This window comes from Brachyistius frenatus, unplaced genomic scaffold, assembly GCF_029030835.1.
Source record: "Brachyistius frenatus isolate BFR_SWC_R1_liver_20210118 unplaced genomic scaffold, ASM2903083v1 Contig_3, whole genome shotgun sequence".
Classification (NCBI taxonomy): domain Eukaryota; kingdom Metazoa; phylum Chordata; class Actinopteri; family Embiotocidae; genus Brachyistius; species Brachyistius frenatus.
The window spans coordinates 8,166,100-8,181,547 of NW_027210602.1; the positions used below are offsets into that span (position 1 = coordinate 8,166,100).

At 41.4% G+C, this 15,448-nt stretch overlaps 1 protein-coding gene across 2 annotated transcripts in view; it reads right to left on the reverse strand.

The window, feature by feature from the left end:
• Positions 1-12,509, reverse strand: part of lrrtm4l1 (leucine rich repeat transmembrane neuronal 4 like 1) — a 58,381-nt gene extending 45,872 nt beyond the window's left edge. For both annotated transcript variants that reach the window (XR_011311179.1, XM_069705122.1), the window contains exon 1: positions 12,190-12,509. Coding sequence is in view for 1 of the 2 variants with exons in the window: in XM_069705122.1 (XP_069561223.1) it covers positions 12,190-12,193 (4 nt within the window). In the remaining variant the exon portion in view is untranslated. The remainder of the gene's footprint in view (positions 1-12,189) is intronic.
• Positions 12,510-15,448: the final 2,939 nt, after the last annotated feature.

Consider the following 15,448-nt stretch of genomic DNA (forward strand, 5'->3'; position numbering starts at 1 on the left):
TGCCCTAAAATATATCATCTCCCCAATTACCTCACCTAAGGTCAGGTTCCAATGGCAACCTTTCTGAAGTCCCATAAAAGCAGACTGCCCCTCCCCCCACCCCCGGGACAGAGTGGGTTCTGGCAGGCCCAGCAGAGTCAGCTGTCGTCTTCCTTGGCCGTGCGACAAGTTGATATTTCATTTGAATGCACGGTGCTCTGAGCACTGATGCAAAGGCTATTACCCAGAGTGCCCAAGTGGGTTGGCCAACAGCGCTCAGGCCGCGCGCTGGGGCACTTCAAAGAAATGAAAAGTGTGCAAGAAAACAAAATATATCTACTATTTCTTATTAAATGGCCCACTGTACCACAGGTTATACATATTACAAGGGAGGGTTCGCTGTGGCAGCTTTTAAAGGTTATTGACTGGCAGAAAAGTGACATCAACTTTTTAGATTCTAAGATTTATTGTATCTGTGCTTTCTTTTGGAGGACATGAGACTTGATTCACTCCATGTTTGATTGCATATATGTCTCTCTCCCTCCCCTCCTCCTTAAAACTGCATACATGGTGCATTCTGATGATCCGAGAAGCTTAAAATTAACAGCTGACAAGAGATGAGGTCTGACCAAGGGCAGGACTGATCACAGCAGATTATACCTTTAGTCTGGAGATAAATCAGTATTATATACAATATGATGTATAAATTAGAGCTTCAGATCCAGACTCATTTCCTCCACTCCCCCCTTCCCCCGCCTCCCCCCACCTGCCGTCCTCTCTGACACGGGAGCCAAGGGTTTAAAAGTGTGTGATGTGTGATCGAGCTTAGGCAAGCAAAACTCTGGGGTGCTACAGCATGCGTGATATATTACATTATTGAGTGTGTTCACTCAGATTTAAGGCACATAAAATTAAAAATACTTTCAGGGCACGTGGGAAGTACGTGACATATTTCCAGTCACGGGGCCCATCATGCAACGGTGATTCATTGGACACACTGGGCTTTACAATATTGAAATGAAGTACCTTTTACACACTTAAAACCCATTATTTTACGCCCATTAATTTGAAAATTGGAGTCAGCTGTAATTTTGACTTACAGCAAAAGCAGGAAACGGTATAAAACAGCTGATTTATGATAAAAGCTTATTTTACTGCTATGGAGCAACATGCAGAGATAGGAGGAGCAAATACACACTGTACTGTACAGCAGGATGGAGATATACTGCAGAGTGGAGCTTCGCTGGTTAATATCACAGCGGTAATGGCAAAATACTGCCTAACCGGCAGTATCCATTTAAAATTTAAATGCATTTAGCAGTCAGATTTGTTAGCTCACTTATTCTGTCTGGATTTGTGTGTGTGTGTGTGTGTGTGTGTGTGTGTGTGTGTGTGTGTGTGTGTGTGTGTGTGTGTGTGTGTGTGTGTGTGTGTGTGTGTGTGTGTGTGTGTGTGTGTGTGTGTGTGTGTGTGGCGGGGGGAGGGGTATTAACTGAGGTCTAGTGAGTCCGTGACCTCCTCAAGCATAACGGTAAAAGAGAGGAATGAAGACAGGCAGAGCAGCTCCTGCTAGAGCCTTTGTTAAAAAAAAGAAAGGAAAAAAAAGGCAACAACTGCGTGTAAGATTTTAGGTGAAATGAAAAGGAGAGAGAATAACTCCCACAGCAAAAAACACAGGGAAAAAACTAGCCTGTTTTTCAACAGCACTTGTATGACAGGAAGTGAAAGATGATGAAAACTGGTGACTCTTCGATAAGGACCCTGTTTGTGTACCAATGCTGTGCAGCTGAATGGTGCACAACCCTTCTCAAACTCCTGAGCCTCCCCGCAGTTCCTCTGCAATCAGGTGGCAGATCTGCTATTCCTTTCTGCCCAGAAGACATGTAGTTTTATATGAAAGGGCATATTTTGTATCTCAGATCTTGTCTTGACCGTAACTGCCATTCCTTAACATTTCACACAATGGGAATTGTGAGCTGGAGCCTTTGATATTTTTTTTGTAGCCTTTCCTCGCTTTGTTTTCCTCATTTACCTTCATATTTGGGTCCTCGGTAAGTTATGGCGGCCTCCGGTTGTTGAGAGTTACAAGGTTTGTGCATTCAGAAAATGTATCATCTGTTTGCTGGCAATTACTAATGAAAATTCGTGCCCTGCCTGACAAGTCCTAATGAGTCAATTAAGTCCTAATGAGTTAATAAAGGTCATGAAATACACAGTGCCGGGGCATTAATGTTTAAAGAAAGGCTCATTTCCCCGTGTCCGTTTGCTGCTGGGGCTCCTTTTAAATATTGCTTTTTAAACTCAGGGGTGCTCAAACTTTTGCATACAGCTGTAAAATAGTACTACTTAAAGAGCTAATGCCATTATTAGGAGTATTGATTCACTAAATCTAAGCATTAACACTTTAGATCAATGGAATTACCAGCATGTCCCATAGTTCTTATTTATCCCCATGAGCAACTGCCAGTAACGAGCATCAACTTCTCACTGGAAGTGCAGCGCGCCGGACCTGGTTGCAATGTCTATTGACATGAGTGTCTATTTTTTCTCATTAACACCACAGCCACTGAGAATTCTGATTGGCTGGCAGGTGTAGATTACCTTTTAGTCACCGGACAGTATAATTGGACACCTAATGACGCACATGTTTGTTTGGCAGTCTAGAAAAAAATGCACTAGGATTAAACTGTAGGCAAAGATAGCAACGGTGAGGCTTAGCCTGTGGTTCTGAGGGATTGCTGCAACGGAAAGCGGAAAGTCAATTTAAGTGAAAAATAAAGAAATTGAAAGAAGTTACCAGTAGAGTGTGACAGGGAAATAACGAGACAGAGAGAGAGAGAGAGAGAGAGAGAGAGAGAGAGGCAACGAACCTAACATTGCTGTGTGACCGACAGAGGCGGGTGGGTGGGGGGGGGCTATGAATGTGTCAGAGCGTTTCATTATCTCAGCTGGAGTGCAGTTTTACTAATTGGAGCAGTATTTTCACCCAATTTTGTGCTTTTGTAATCTGAGTTTGCCAAGACTTTAAAAGTAATCAGTGACATTTTCTTCAGATTTCCAAAAATGTGGCCAGGTTTTGTGAAAAGCTTGGAGTAACACACAAAAAAAGGCTACAGATCATATGGGGAGTTCAGGGTACACACGTTGATACGAAGATAAAAAAAAACAACAACAACACTATAGTGTATATAATAAATAACATAGTGTATACTGTTATTTTTTTTTAGCTATTGTGAATGACTATTATAATCTGATAATCACATGTCAAGAAATCATTAATTAGTCTGTCAAATTCAGTTTGAAGGCTTCATCATGACTAAATCGAGGGTGTGGGTTGCTTAAATTAGGGGTTAAGGGCTACAAATATATTGTTATATCTTGGGTTTTTTTTTTTGCAATAACGATGTTCTTGACGATATGACAAAATACAGAAAAATATGTAATTATTAATTTTAAATACACACAATTTCAACAAAAGTGTTAATAGATTTCTGTCAGCACAAACATAACAGTATCCTTTCAAATATTAATTTGAATCTAAACAAAATGAAACCACTGTTTTGGCCTGATTCTACTTCTAGTTTAGTTGTGCCCATTAAAAACGTAGTTTTGGGCTTTTGTTGCGCTTGTATTTGCACTTGTATTTCGTAACGAGATTAGTTGTTCACCTCAGACGAACAGACGAGAATCAGCGCGTCTGTCAATTAAACTTACACTCAGCAAAAATGTTTTGGAATATAGCGACTTTTAGCCGTGCTTGTCGCTCCATAAGCTGCAAACGTATGTCATACAGTTCCACTGCGTAAAAGTATGACGTCATTAGGTCAGGAGGTCGGAAAGTTGCCCCCGGTCACGATATACATTTTTTATATTGTCTGAAAAATGATACTCGTATTATCGTGAACGATATGACATGCCACACCCCTAGCTTAAACATAAATATGAATTATTAGCTGATAACTAAAATTGTATTTATATTCGCCGCATTATGTTTTACATCATGTACAAGTATCTTCCAAATTGTCAAGCAGAAATTTGTTTTTGAATGTGGTGGGCAAACATTAGACTAGGCTAAACACTATATACTAAATCAAGGACATAACTTCAGTTCTATGAGTAGGTGCATGCCCTGTTAGGGCACAAATGAAATAGGGTCATAATATCAATACAACCCAGTGATGGCGCTGCACACTCATGTCAAGTCAGAACACTGTATGGAGGATGTTCACAGATATAGCTGGTCAACTACATTAACCATACAAAACATGGATTCCCCTGACATTCATAATCATCCATCCACAGACATTATCCTTCATTCAGTCAGTAATTTCCTCAGTGAAGCATCCCTTTGATTTTAAGTCAAGGTAAACAACTTGCTGCATTTCTTTTTGTTATTTTCATAATCAATTGGTTAATCTATTTATTTAAGAAATAAATCAGTTGTTTACTCTCTATAATCTTATTAATACATATTTTCAAGAGCTGAAAGTATCGTGTTAAAATGATTTTGTTTTCTCCAACCAACAGTTAAAAAAAGCAAATAACATTTCTGTGGTACTTATTTAATCACTTAGACCCGTACTCTAACTGATGTCTCAGAAGCATTTGAATGAAGCTACCCGACAAATAACAAGTGATAGAACTCAATCTGTTTCCTTGAAAGTTGCCCCCGAGCACAGCCTGTTTGTAGTAACCACAGATTCTAGTTGTCAAGAGTGTAAAATATTTGCAAAGAGGGAGACCTTTGTAAAGGCTAATTGGTTATTTTGAATGTCAACATTTTTACACCGGCAGGTTTTGTGTGGCCATGAAAGCATCCCGCTGTGGGGAAAGGCAGCCCTAATGAGACATGTTGGATGGAAGTCCACTCGGAAACGTGACTTTTGAGAGAAGAACTCCAGCCAGCCCACTCTGGTCTGGTGCCTGCAGTTTGCTCTAAGCCAAGCTGTTGGCCTGATATTGGAGAGACTTTGAACCTCATGAATATCCATAAACATACATCTGTATATTCAAGTCTGTGTGGCCCACCAACACTTTTTTTTTAGAGTAGACAATCACCAAAATGAGAAACACACTGTGTGAAAATGTCAAATACTAGCTGGGAATATATGGTTCTTAGATGTTAGGGTCTTGTTTTGTATCCCCATTAAAACTTGAATTATCTGTTAGCGGCTATGTTTTGATCTGACTTGATATTGTGTCTCAAGAAGCACTGTGAAAGACTGGAAACTGAGGAAATAGATAATTAAAGTCATGAAACAGCATACAGATTATATTTAGGCTTGATATCTAATATCTGTTTTATCCAGCTAATGTACTGCTTATCTTCCCCAGAGATTGGTAGAAGCTTAATTCATTGGCTATAAAGATATACAATGCTTAAAGCTTTCTTCCTCTAAAAGTGATTAAAGCACAACTGGAACTATTTAATGCGATGACATTTAAGAAGTCGTTTTATGTTTTGTTTTAAAATGTGTGTATGTGTGTTGATGTGTGTCGGGTATGTTAGTAATCAGTAAAGATCAGAGGCACCGAAGGTAATTTCAGCCCAAGATTGTGAAAATCAACATTAATTTTGAATCAGAATTCTGTACTTTGTGCCAGTGATTAGTGAGTCCCAATGTGAATAAGAATCATTTCAGCAATTTATGCTGCATAAGCTTTAACTTACTCATTTTACCTTGAGAAACAACTAAAGTGTCTGAACTGTACATGTTCAATCTCATGCCCTTTGCACTGATGATGTGGAGGAATATTCTTTATTATACATACAGAAAATGAAAGACCTCTTTGATGTATTTTTTTTTTTTAAACCCATTTCTTTTGACTTACAGAAAAAAAATAAAAAATTCTGGTTCAATTTCTTCAGAATAAAAGCCCATCCACCTTCTTTCTTTTCTCCATGCCCCTTCAGTGGGCTACATACTTTATACAAAGACGTCGCGCTCGCAAGAAAAAAAATGACGGCACTGGTCATTTGTTTAAAGGACCTGAAAATCTAATTTCTTCTTACTCTGAGTGATGGGCTCCTCCGTGGATTAACGTCCTAATCTCAGCCAAAGTTAGAATAGCCCAGGTTCTTTCATATAGGAGATTTCTGCAGGCCTATATGTGTTTTTATCTAAGCTCTCTTACCGGTGTTTAAGTAGCTGAGGCTCTGCATGAAAAAAGGCGACGTCACCTACTTTCATGCACCAATATACTGCAACAATATTCAAATCTTAATATGCTCACAGTTGTTGGTGTGGTGTTGTTTGCTTATGCATGCCAGGCTACTGTCAATCCAACCGTGCATTTTAGCATTCATGTTTCTGCACAACTAAACTGTTTCTCAAGTTATGTGTAGGTGCAAGTTGATCGCTGTCTGCATTTATGTTTGAATGAATCAAAGGCCACATTTATGATCTGCATCCTGATTGCAGATGGTTTGGGTGGTGATGACGCATAATTTTCACACCAGAGACCGGAGTTAAATCCAGACTGCCGTCTGTGGTGCAGGCAGCATAACCACTTGCTTAAATTTAAGGAAAGATTCAGCTTTTAGTTTAAAGCAAATAAACATGTTGTGTCTGAACTCATCATAACTTAACACAAGTTCTGTTTTAATGCAATATACTAGTCACTACAAGTGGATATTGTAAGGTAAAATCAGAGGTTCTGGTGGAAAGAAAGCATGTAATACATCTGTCCATCCACTAGAGCAGAGGTCTTCAACAGGGGGTCCGCGACCCCTAGAGAGTCTGCGGAGGTACTGCAGGGGGTCCGTCAAATGTTTGGCTGATTAGACAATATTTCTATTATTTTTTTTCCACAAATTTAAATGTCTTTAAATACACATGAACATGAATCCAACATATTGTAGCGAATGAATAAATGGAGGCAGAAGATGTTATCTTTCAATCAGAAATGGACACGTTCAGCGACACACGAGCTCTCTCAAACTGGGCATCGGTTCACTCACAGCGCGAGACTAGCCTGGACCTTTCCCTCCAAGCCTCCTGCACTCCTCCAGTTTAATATAAAACACAATTGTATACAATATATATAGAAGGGGGTCCCTGCTCCATCTCTCTATCAGTTTGGGGGTCCTTGGCCTGAAAAACTTTGAAGACCCCTGCACTAGAGGGTACAGTGTCAGTGTCAGTGTCATGTTTTGCCTCGCCTTGGTGTGGCACCTTGCAGGTAAGACCAGGATTGAAGAACTAAGTCATGTGACGAAGGTCATGGAACAGATGACATTTGACGAAGTATAAAAGCACGAGGGAAGAAGGTTGGGGGTCTTTGGACAACCCAGTTTCGTAACAAAGCATGTAGTACACCCTCCAGTTTACAAGAAGGCAGTGTGTCTATGTGACGCCTTTTTGTTTTGTCTTGTTTGGTTTATGTGGTTACATTATAGACTTTATATAAATATATATGGACTTAGCTTCCGGCTTTGAAAAAATGAGGCCAATGCGGAAGTGCCTTAAACTGTAATACCAGCGGGTGCCGCGAGAGGTTGGCTCCAAAAAGCCTCCGGTTCCATAGACTGCCATTCAACTTCACTCATAAAATTTCTCCATGCGTTTTTTTTTGTGTTATTTGCTAAATTCAGTCTTCCAGATCAATTTTCTAGCCATCCATCTGAAAATAATCCCATCATTAATTATAAAATAAACTTCAAAAACACAGGTGTTTTTTTTTTTGGGTGGTGGGGGGGCGTGTCTGTTTGATTGACAGGCCTGTGGCGCAGTCAGGTTAGGTCTATCGCTGGGCGAGGCGTAGTGTCGCCGGGTTTCCAGTCAGTTAGAGTCAGATCCTCCGCTCGCTCCCACCCAGCTCGCCCAAATATGGTCACCACTGGCTCCAAACCTCTCGGGGCGAGGAAGGTGGCGCTGGCCAAATTCCAAAATCGAGGCTTCACAATGGCCGTTCACAAACCAATGGGTGACATCACTGCTGGTTACCGCTTGGGTTGCGTGTTGCTTTTTTTAACCACAACCAGGTGATTTTTTTTTTTTTTGTCCCTAACCGAAATGCCGTGTTTTTTTCTTTTACCCTAACCACATAGTTTCCCACATGTTTTCATTTACCGAGAGCACATGTTTTTTGATACCTTGTTAGGCAAAGGCGTGACACTGACACGCTGCCCTCAAGTGGACTGGTGGGTGTATTACATGCTTCGTCGTGACACTGGTTTGGGTTAGATTGATCAAACCAGGAATTTAACCCAGGAGAGCAGGGTTCAAGTTTGTTTTGTTTTCTTGAACCTAAGCATGCGCATTTTTCCCCCCTAATCCTAACCAAGTAGCAAAACGTGACACACACAGTATGCTGTGGTGGACTGATCAGTGTATTGCATGCTTTGGTATGATACCGGGGTGTTAAATTGATAGAAACTTAATCCAATCCCAGTTACATTTCTCTCCAAGTGTATATCCTATTGAAATGTATGGGCTTTTCACACTGTTAGCCTCGGGCTAAAAATAGCCCTGGGCCAATTAGCTCCTTGTCACACATTTTTAACCCAGTGTAACTTGAGCCCAGGGCTACATGAGACTACCCTTCTTCTTGACCTGGGTTAAATGTCTGGAACTAATGGTTGAATTCTAGAATAAGGCATCACCTTGGAAACGTTTTAAACCTTTGTTTATTTGATTTTCAGGAGACAACCCCACAAACCCGGGACTAACACGGCTCCGGAGCAGAACCAGCAAGCCCTTGGCTGAAGCCTGGAATGTGCAAGGGTTGAAAGCGTCCCCGCATAACCCGAGGTTAGTGCAGTATGAAAAGCACATTGCAGTTTTTACAAACACTCTAAATAAATAATAATTTTGAATTATTTTTGTCTGAACTTTAATCTTTATTGTCCCATTTAGTCATTAATATTTCAAGTTACAAAGAAATGCTCCAAATTTGAAACAGAGTTTTTGATGAGCTTTAAACACATCACAACCCCTTTATTTTTTTTTCTGACAATCATAAATAATGAATGTTGCTACTGAGGAGTATTAAGAAGTAAGGTTACAACGATGTCAGAGATCAATCCCTAATCCTAAACAAGTCATTTAAGATGTAAATTAGAAGCAGATCGGAAAACATTCTGTCATTAGCATTTTGGAAGGCACGAATACATTATCTTGTTTGTTCTTCAGGCTGTTGGACTTGCAAATAAAGTTCATACAGCCAAAAAATATTAAAAAGCAAGCATAATCAATTGTATAAAACCATGACAACCAAATGCTGGATATAGAGCGCATTGGTGACATAAAACAATATATTTCGGTGTGTTTCTTCTTGCAGAGGCTTTTTTTTTTTCTTTGTGCAAGCTCAGCTTCCAGAACCTGATGCCAGACTTTGTTCTCAGTTTTATGTCTGCCCATATTTCAGCAGATGAGTTCAATGTGCAGGACACATTGTTTTGGGGAAGTCATTCACAGTTGAAGCCAAACAAGAATTTCAAGAAAAATGCAAACTGAAATAGAACAGAAAGAGAGAATTGGAAGAGGTGTTGTTGAAGACACTCAACTCGGTCTAACACTCAACAGGGACCAAAAAAAAAAATTCAAATCGATGACCGGGAGCTACAGTGAAGGAATCTGATTTGATATGCGGTGTTATGACGGTTCGATAGTCTGAGTGGTGAAGTGAATATTACTAAACTTCAGCAGAAGAAAAAAAGAAAGAAAAAAAATGGCTGACGGGGTCTTTCAGTCATGCTCAGAATGAGAAAACATTCCTCACACTGACAGAATAATCCTTATTGATGGCTTCAGCTATTTGAAAAGCAGCTACAGCTGCAGCTATTCAAGGTTATTTAGTTTCTCTTTTTTATCTTGGCACGGTCACAGTGAAACCAACCAGTTTACAGCAACATGTTGCTTCAATCTGTAGGACTGAGAGATCTCGGCTTTCACTTAAAGGTATTTACTGTATTTGATCTAATTAAAACTTGGCAGAATTACTATGATAATGAATTTACAAAGCTGAGAAAGGAGATCTCGCCTCCATTAATGGTGTTGGAGCTGCAGGAAACGTTGGCGGTTTTGTGCCAGTGGCGACCTATAAACAACACTGGATCTTCTAATTATCTGCACTATTATAATCTAAAAAATGTGGGATGGAATAACGGTGTCCACAGGTGACTTCTTTTAATTTTTTTCAAGAAAAAATGTATCTTACTAATTAGTCTCTGTGCTGTAGGAAAATTATGGATTATTGAATAAATGGAGTGTTATTGGAGCCAAACGGCCCTGCTGCTCCTGCCTAAGCAGTTCAAGTACAGCAGACCAGCGTGTTCAGTCAGATCGGGGACCATTAGGCCACTTTGTTGTCCACAGTGACTCCTCCATTACTTTTCCCTACTTGTGTCCAGCCGAATGTATGGCCTTTTTTGTATGTTTTTTGTTGTTGTCGGAAGATGCCATGAATATAAATTCCACAGCTTAGGCTGCAAACAGGTGATTCAAATCCATTACTGTTAGTAACTTTATACATACTGAGCATATCAATTAAAAAAATCTCACTCCATTGCTTGTTTTTGAAAGCACATTAGTCATCCAATAGCAAATGTTGCCTGCAATTTTGATCATCATTTAAGTCATCAATAAAGCAAAAGTGCCAGGCAATTCTGTGATTCCAGCTTCTCTAATGTGACAATTTACAGATGTGTTCTGTTTCAATTAAATACTTTGATGCTGTGAATATCTCAGTTGGGCAAAACAAGCATTTGAAGTAAATTGTGATGGCCATTATTTACACTTAGACTGAGCTATTTGGTGGTTAGTCAGAAATACAATTCAACATTATTCTGGAGATGCTATGCTGATCAGTTGATAGTTAATGCTGTTGATGATTATTCATGTTGATACCAAGTTTTATTATTGAAGTCCGGGAGACAAGATGCATGGATGATGATGGAATGCATAATGCGAGGGAGCTTCAGGGAGAAGTGTGAATATCCTCACAAATACAACCACTTATTTTGGGTTAGAGTAATTGCTATGACATAATTAAAACTGTAATAGTATGTGCTCATTAGCTGCACTAAGCTGCTCATTACTTGGGGAAATGCCACAATCCTGCACAGATGTGTGGGATGCGCCTCCCTCCAAGCCTGTGTTAGCCTCTCGCCAGATTTGGGAATACAAACCAATATAAACAAAATAAATCCAACAAGTAAGAAAACAAGACAAACAAATTGAATCGCATGGATGGAGATTAGACACAAATCAAACGGCTCTCTCTGCGCCACATACACTCCGGGCGCGCATGTGTGCGTGCCGTGTGCGCGCCTAGGTATGCATAATAGTCCGTCTCTGAGATTTTCAACAGCAAAAGTTGCACTAAAAGGACGTGAGACATCCTGCAGGTTTCTATTAGAAGCAGCTCCGCACAGCTTGAAAGTGACAGCGTCGTTGCGCCGCATATTCAGTGAGCAGTCTGAGCACCCCAAACATAAAAAAATAAAATAAACGCAGAGCCCCTGAAACGGTGAAGGGAAGTGTGGGTTTGTGAGGCTGAGCGGCACATTTAGCTTTTTTTTTTAATTTTTTTTGAGCACCCACAGTCACTAAAATGGAGGAGGTGATAGGCAGTGTGGGATGAGATTGTAGGTGCCCAGAGCTTTCAGGAGAAGGGGGTGGGGGGTGGGGGGGACATTGGATGAAGTCAAAAAATGTCAGAGCTTTGAAGGAAGAGTGTGTGTGTGTGTGTGTGTGTGTGTGTGTGTGTGTGTGTGTGTGTGTGTGTCGGGTGGGGGAGTGTAGGAGGGGGGGGGGGGGCGTGAGAAAACAGTCACATCTGAGGAGATTTTCGGTCGTTAAAGGTCAGGTATGGATTGAGTGGATAACCTTGTCATTGAAGCTTGAATATCGAGGACAGATAATGGGCCCCTATTGAGAGCTTCAACTCGTTCCGCACTGACACAGCGACAGATTTAGATTTTTGCTCTCCATCACTTCCACATCAGAAAGGTGAGAGAATTACTGTCTCCCCCTCTCCGTGATATTCAGAGGCATCAACACTTCTGGCCGCAGCGCCTTCAAGCCACTTCACGAAGGAAACCCTTAAATACAGATTTCGAATAATATCTGACAAAAGTGATGGAGATGTCAGCCTTACTGCGCACGAATAAGCCGCAAAACATTTGAGGGAGATTTCTGAACCTCCACGCACTCATAGATGGCGGTTTTTAAAAAAAAAAATGAGATAGCCCCTCCACTTACTTACCCATGTTGTCTCATCGGTCCGTTCCGTCCGTAATCCGCCGTACAGATCACGACTTCCTCCGTGTCGCCTTTTCTGGAGAGCCGTGGAGCTCTTCGCGCGTCTCACGCCACGGGTGACTCACCTGCCTTCATTCTAAAGAAGAGGAAAAAAAAACTGTCTCTCGATTACAAAAAGATTTGAAAGTTTACGCCCATGCTCCTTGACGCAGAGCAACTTTCCTGAGCTGTCAGAAATAACCGTGTCGTCAAGCTCCAAGTTGGAAGTCAAAAACGCCTCGCTCTACAGCGGTCTTTCACCCTCAACAGTCTCGGAACAGGTGCCCTCAGCCAAAAAAAAAAAAAAAAAGAGAGAGAGAGAAAAACAAAAAACGGTCACAAAGCAGCAAAAGTTAAGGGGTGAAAAGAAGCCGTGGAGAGCGCCGCGGGGATCGGTGACAGTCACCGGCGGAGGCAGGTGTCCTCTGCGCAAACATCCAGCGGAGCGGGAGAGGCGAGAGGTAGGGATCACAGGCGGACGCGGGCACTGCTCGGAATGTCGGGGGCTCCTGTATGCGCCGCACTGGCAAGCAGGTTGTCGTGTGCGCGCCCCGGCTGCGCGGGGAGGACCGTGTGCGCGCGTGTGCTGCCTCGCGCATGTGGGAGAAATAAAAGGATAAAGAGAGAGAGAGAGAGAGAAAGAGGGAGAGAAAGAGAGAGAGAGAGAGAGAGAGAGAGAGAGAGAGAAAGCATTTGATGCAGCGTTTAACAGTTGCAGGCAGATTTGGTCAAATATGAGATTTTGCTTTTGTTTTTATTGTTGATCTGCTTCCTCCATCTTCATCACCATAACATAAACACACCAGGGCAGGAGCTGGCTCCCCGTTTTACCATGCTTTTCCTATAGAAGTCTATTATGCAGGTGTTGTGGAGGATATGCTGAGGGATATATGTGGTCATCATTATAGCATGAGTGGGTAGCCTGCCTGATCCCACCTCGTGTTGCATAATTATTGCAGATGGGAAGGCTCAATGCAAGCGGGTTTGTTAGAGCAGGGATATTGTTGGAAAGGCTTCCCCAGCTAATTTAAAAAAAAACACACACAAAAAAAACAACAACCAATATGGCAGTAGGACATTTCAAACTGCGTCTTGTTAGGGAGCGTGAAAATATCCAACAACCAGAGAGAAAAGGCTTGTTTCAAGTCCAAATTCGGTTTTGATTTTTTTCATGATTATTGAAATTGCAAATTACGCCTTTTGGCACTAACAAAAGCCCTGTGTCATTCCTCTCTAATTTAAAATACTCAGTTGAAGCACCAGTCCATAACACGTTCAAATATTTGATTTAGTCCCTCTTTCGTGAATCACTTTATATTGTGATTAATTCCTGGGACGGTGTTTCGTCTTTCAATTGGTTCTCACTGTATTATAGATGGTTCAGACACAAGAGATAGAGGGAAAAAAAGATGATAAATTATAAAAATGTGCCCATTATAAGAAATAGCTCCAGCTGGACTTGACTTGACGTTTGGGCTTGCCACACTATATTTAGTGACTTACTGAAAGTTTTGTAACAGTGTGACATTGAAAGTATGTGGTTCAAAGTGAGAAAGTACTGAATATAAACGTAGCCTTCAGTAAGGCTTTGCATTGATCGTGAAATCTAAAACTGGGACTCTCATAATTGCATTATCTCAACACCTATTGTTTTGAAATTAGATCATACACTCACTTTTGGCCCTTTAGTGTATCTTAACACCACAATCCTGGGTGACAGTCCTGGATTTGTCCTACCCAACCACCCGCGACCTCCTCGCTCCTTGGACCTTACCTCCTTTGGAGTTTTGTCACATGACCTTTTTGGACCCGCTTGGTCATGGTACACAACACATAATGTGCCTTGTGCGGATGTCTTAAATCTGGCTCAGACATGAATTTAGCCCAATTATGAGTCATTGCCAACAAATTTTAAGAACAACAAACAGGCCTTAGTGTTACATAATTGAAGAACCGCGATGCAGCATCTGGGACAACGCGTGACACCTCGACAAAAAGTCCAGCATGTCCGATTTTTTGTTTTGTTCTACCTGCCCGGTTAGACATATCCTACGATGTGTTCCTTTACGTCGATCAATAGGATGAATAGGAGTGCTCGCTGGTGTGTAATTGTAAACATGGCGAAGAGAAAGTGGGACGCTGCAGGTGTTGCTGTCAGGTGGAACAGCGATCAGATGAACAGTTCGTTGAGCTGTGGTAACTAGAGCCCTGCCTTTGTGACATTTCCTCAACAGAGTACCGTGATAAAGTTAAACAAAAAGATTATGTTGGCTAGAAATAGCCGAAGCAATTCGGCATCCTGGTGAGTAATAGGCATGATTGACAACTTATTGACCCTCCTCCCAACAACTCACGCACGGACGTGAACGATGATTGGTCGGGGGCATACTTGTAGTGTTGCCAGTCTCCCAACAAAGACACAGCAATAATTTAGGGTACTTTGATGGCCTTATCTGACAGTTACCATCATGAAGGACAAATATATTGTGTAGTCTGAGCCCCGCTTTAGATGCCAAAGGGCACCTTGTGCGTATGTCTCTTGACGCCAACGGCTATGACAACGTATTTGATGCCCTTTAATGAGAGCTGACTGTTTATTTCATTATATTATTAAAAGCAGTATGCATATGGAACAAGAGGAACTGAAATGATCGGTATAAGCTGAGCAGCCAAGATACAAAGCAGCGTGTTTTCCAAACTAACTAGCTGTTTGTTCTCGCTGTGGGCAAAACAGCTGCAATATCAGCCTTTGTGTGGTCAAATTGACAGTAGCACAGTAATCTTTTATGGGTCAGAGCTCCTTTGAATGCCAGATCTTGTCATTTGCTTTCGACCAGTCATACTAACAACAGCATCTCTTCATTTTTGGATGCCCTTAACAAGCTAACCATGTCTGCTCCAAATCCCCCCCAGGTGCATCCTTTCTGCTCTTCACATGCCATATACAGCTTACAAAACATTCAGCTTGTGCTGCATGTTCCACAGAGTTTTTCCACATTATTCTGAAAATGGAATCTGGCGATGGCATTTTGTGTAGCTCGGTCCGTTAAAACTAGAAGACAAGAGCCAAAAAATGCATTTAACAAGCACAGGGAGGCAGCCTGCTCGGAGGATCCACAGTCACGAGGAGGTGGGGCTATAAATCAGGAGGTCTTTGGAGAACCCTCCTTCTTCTCCTTGAATGCAGAAAAGACCTTGATGCTGGGAGTGAGGAGGGAAGAAAG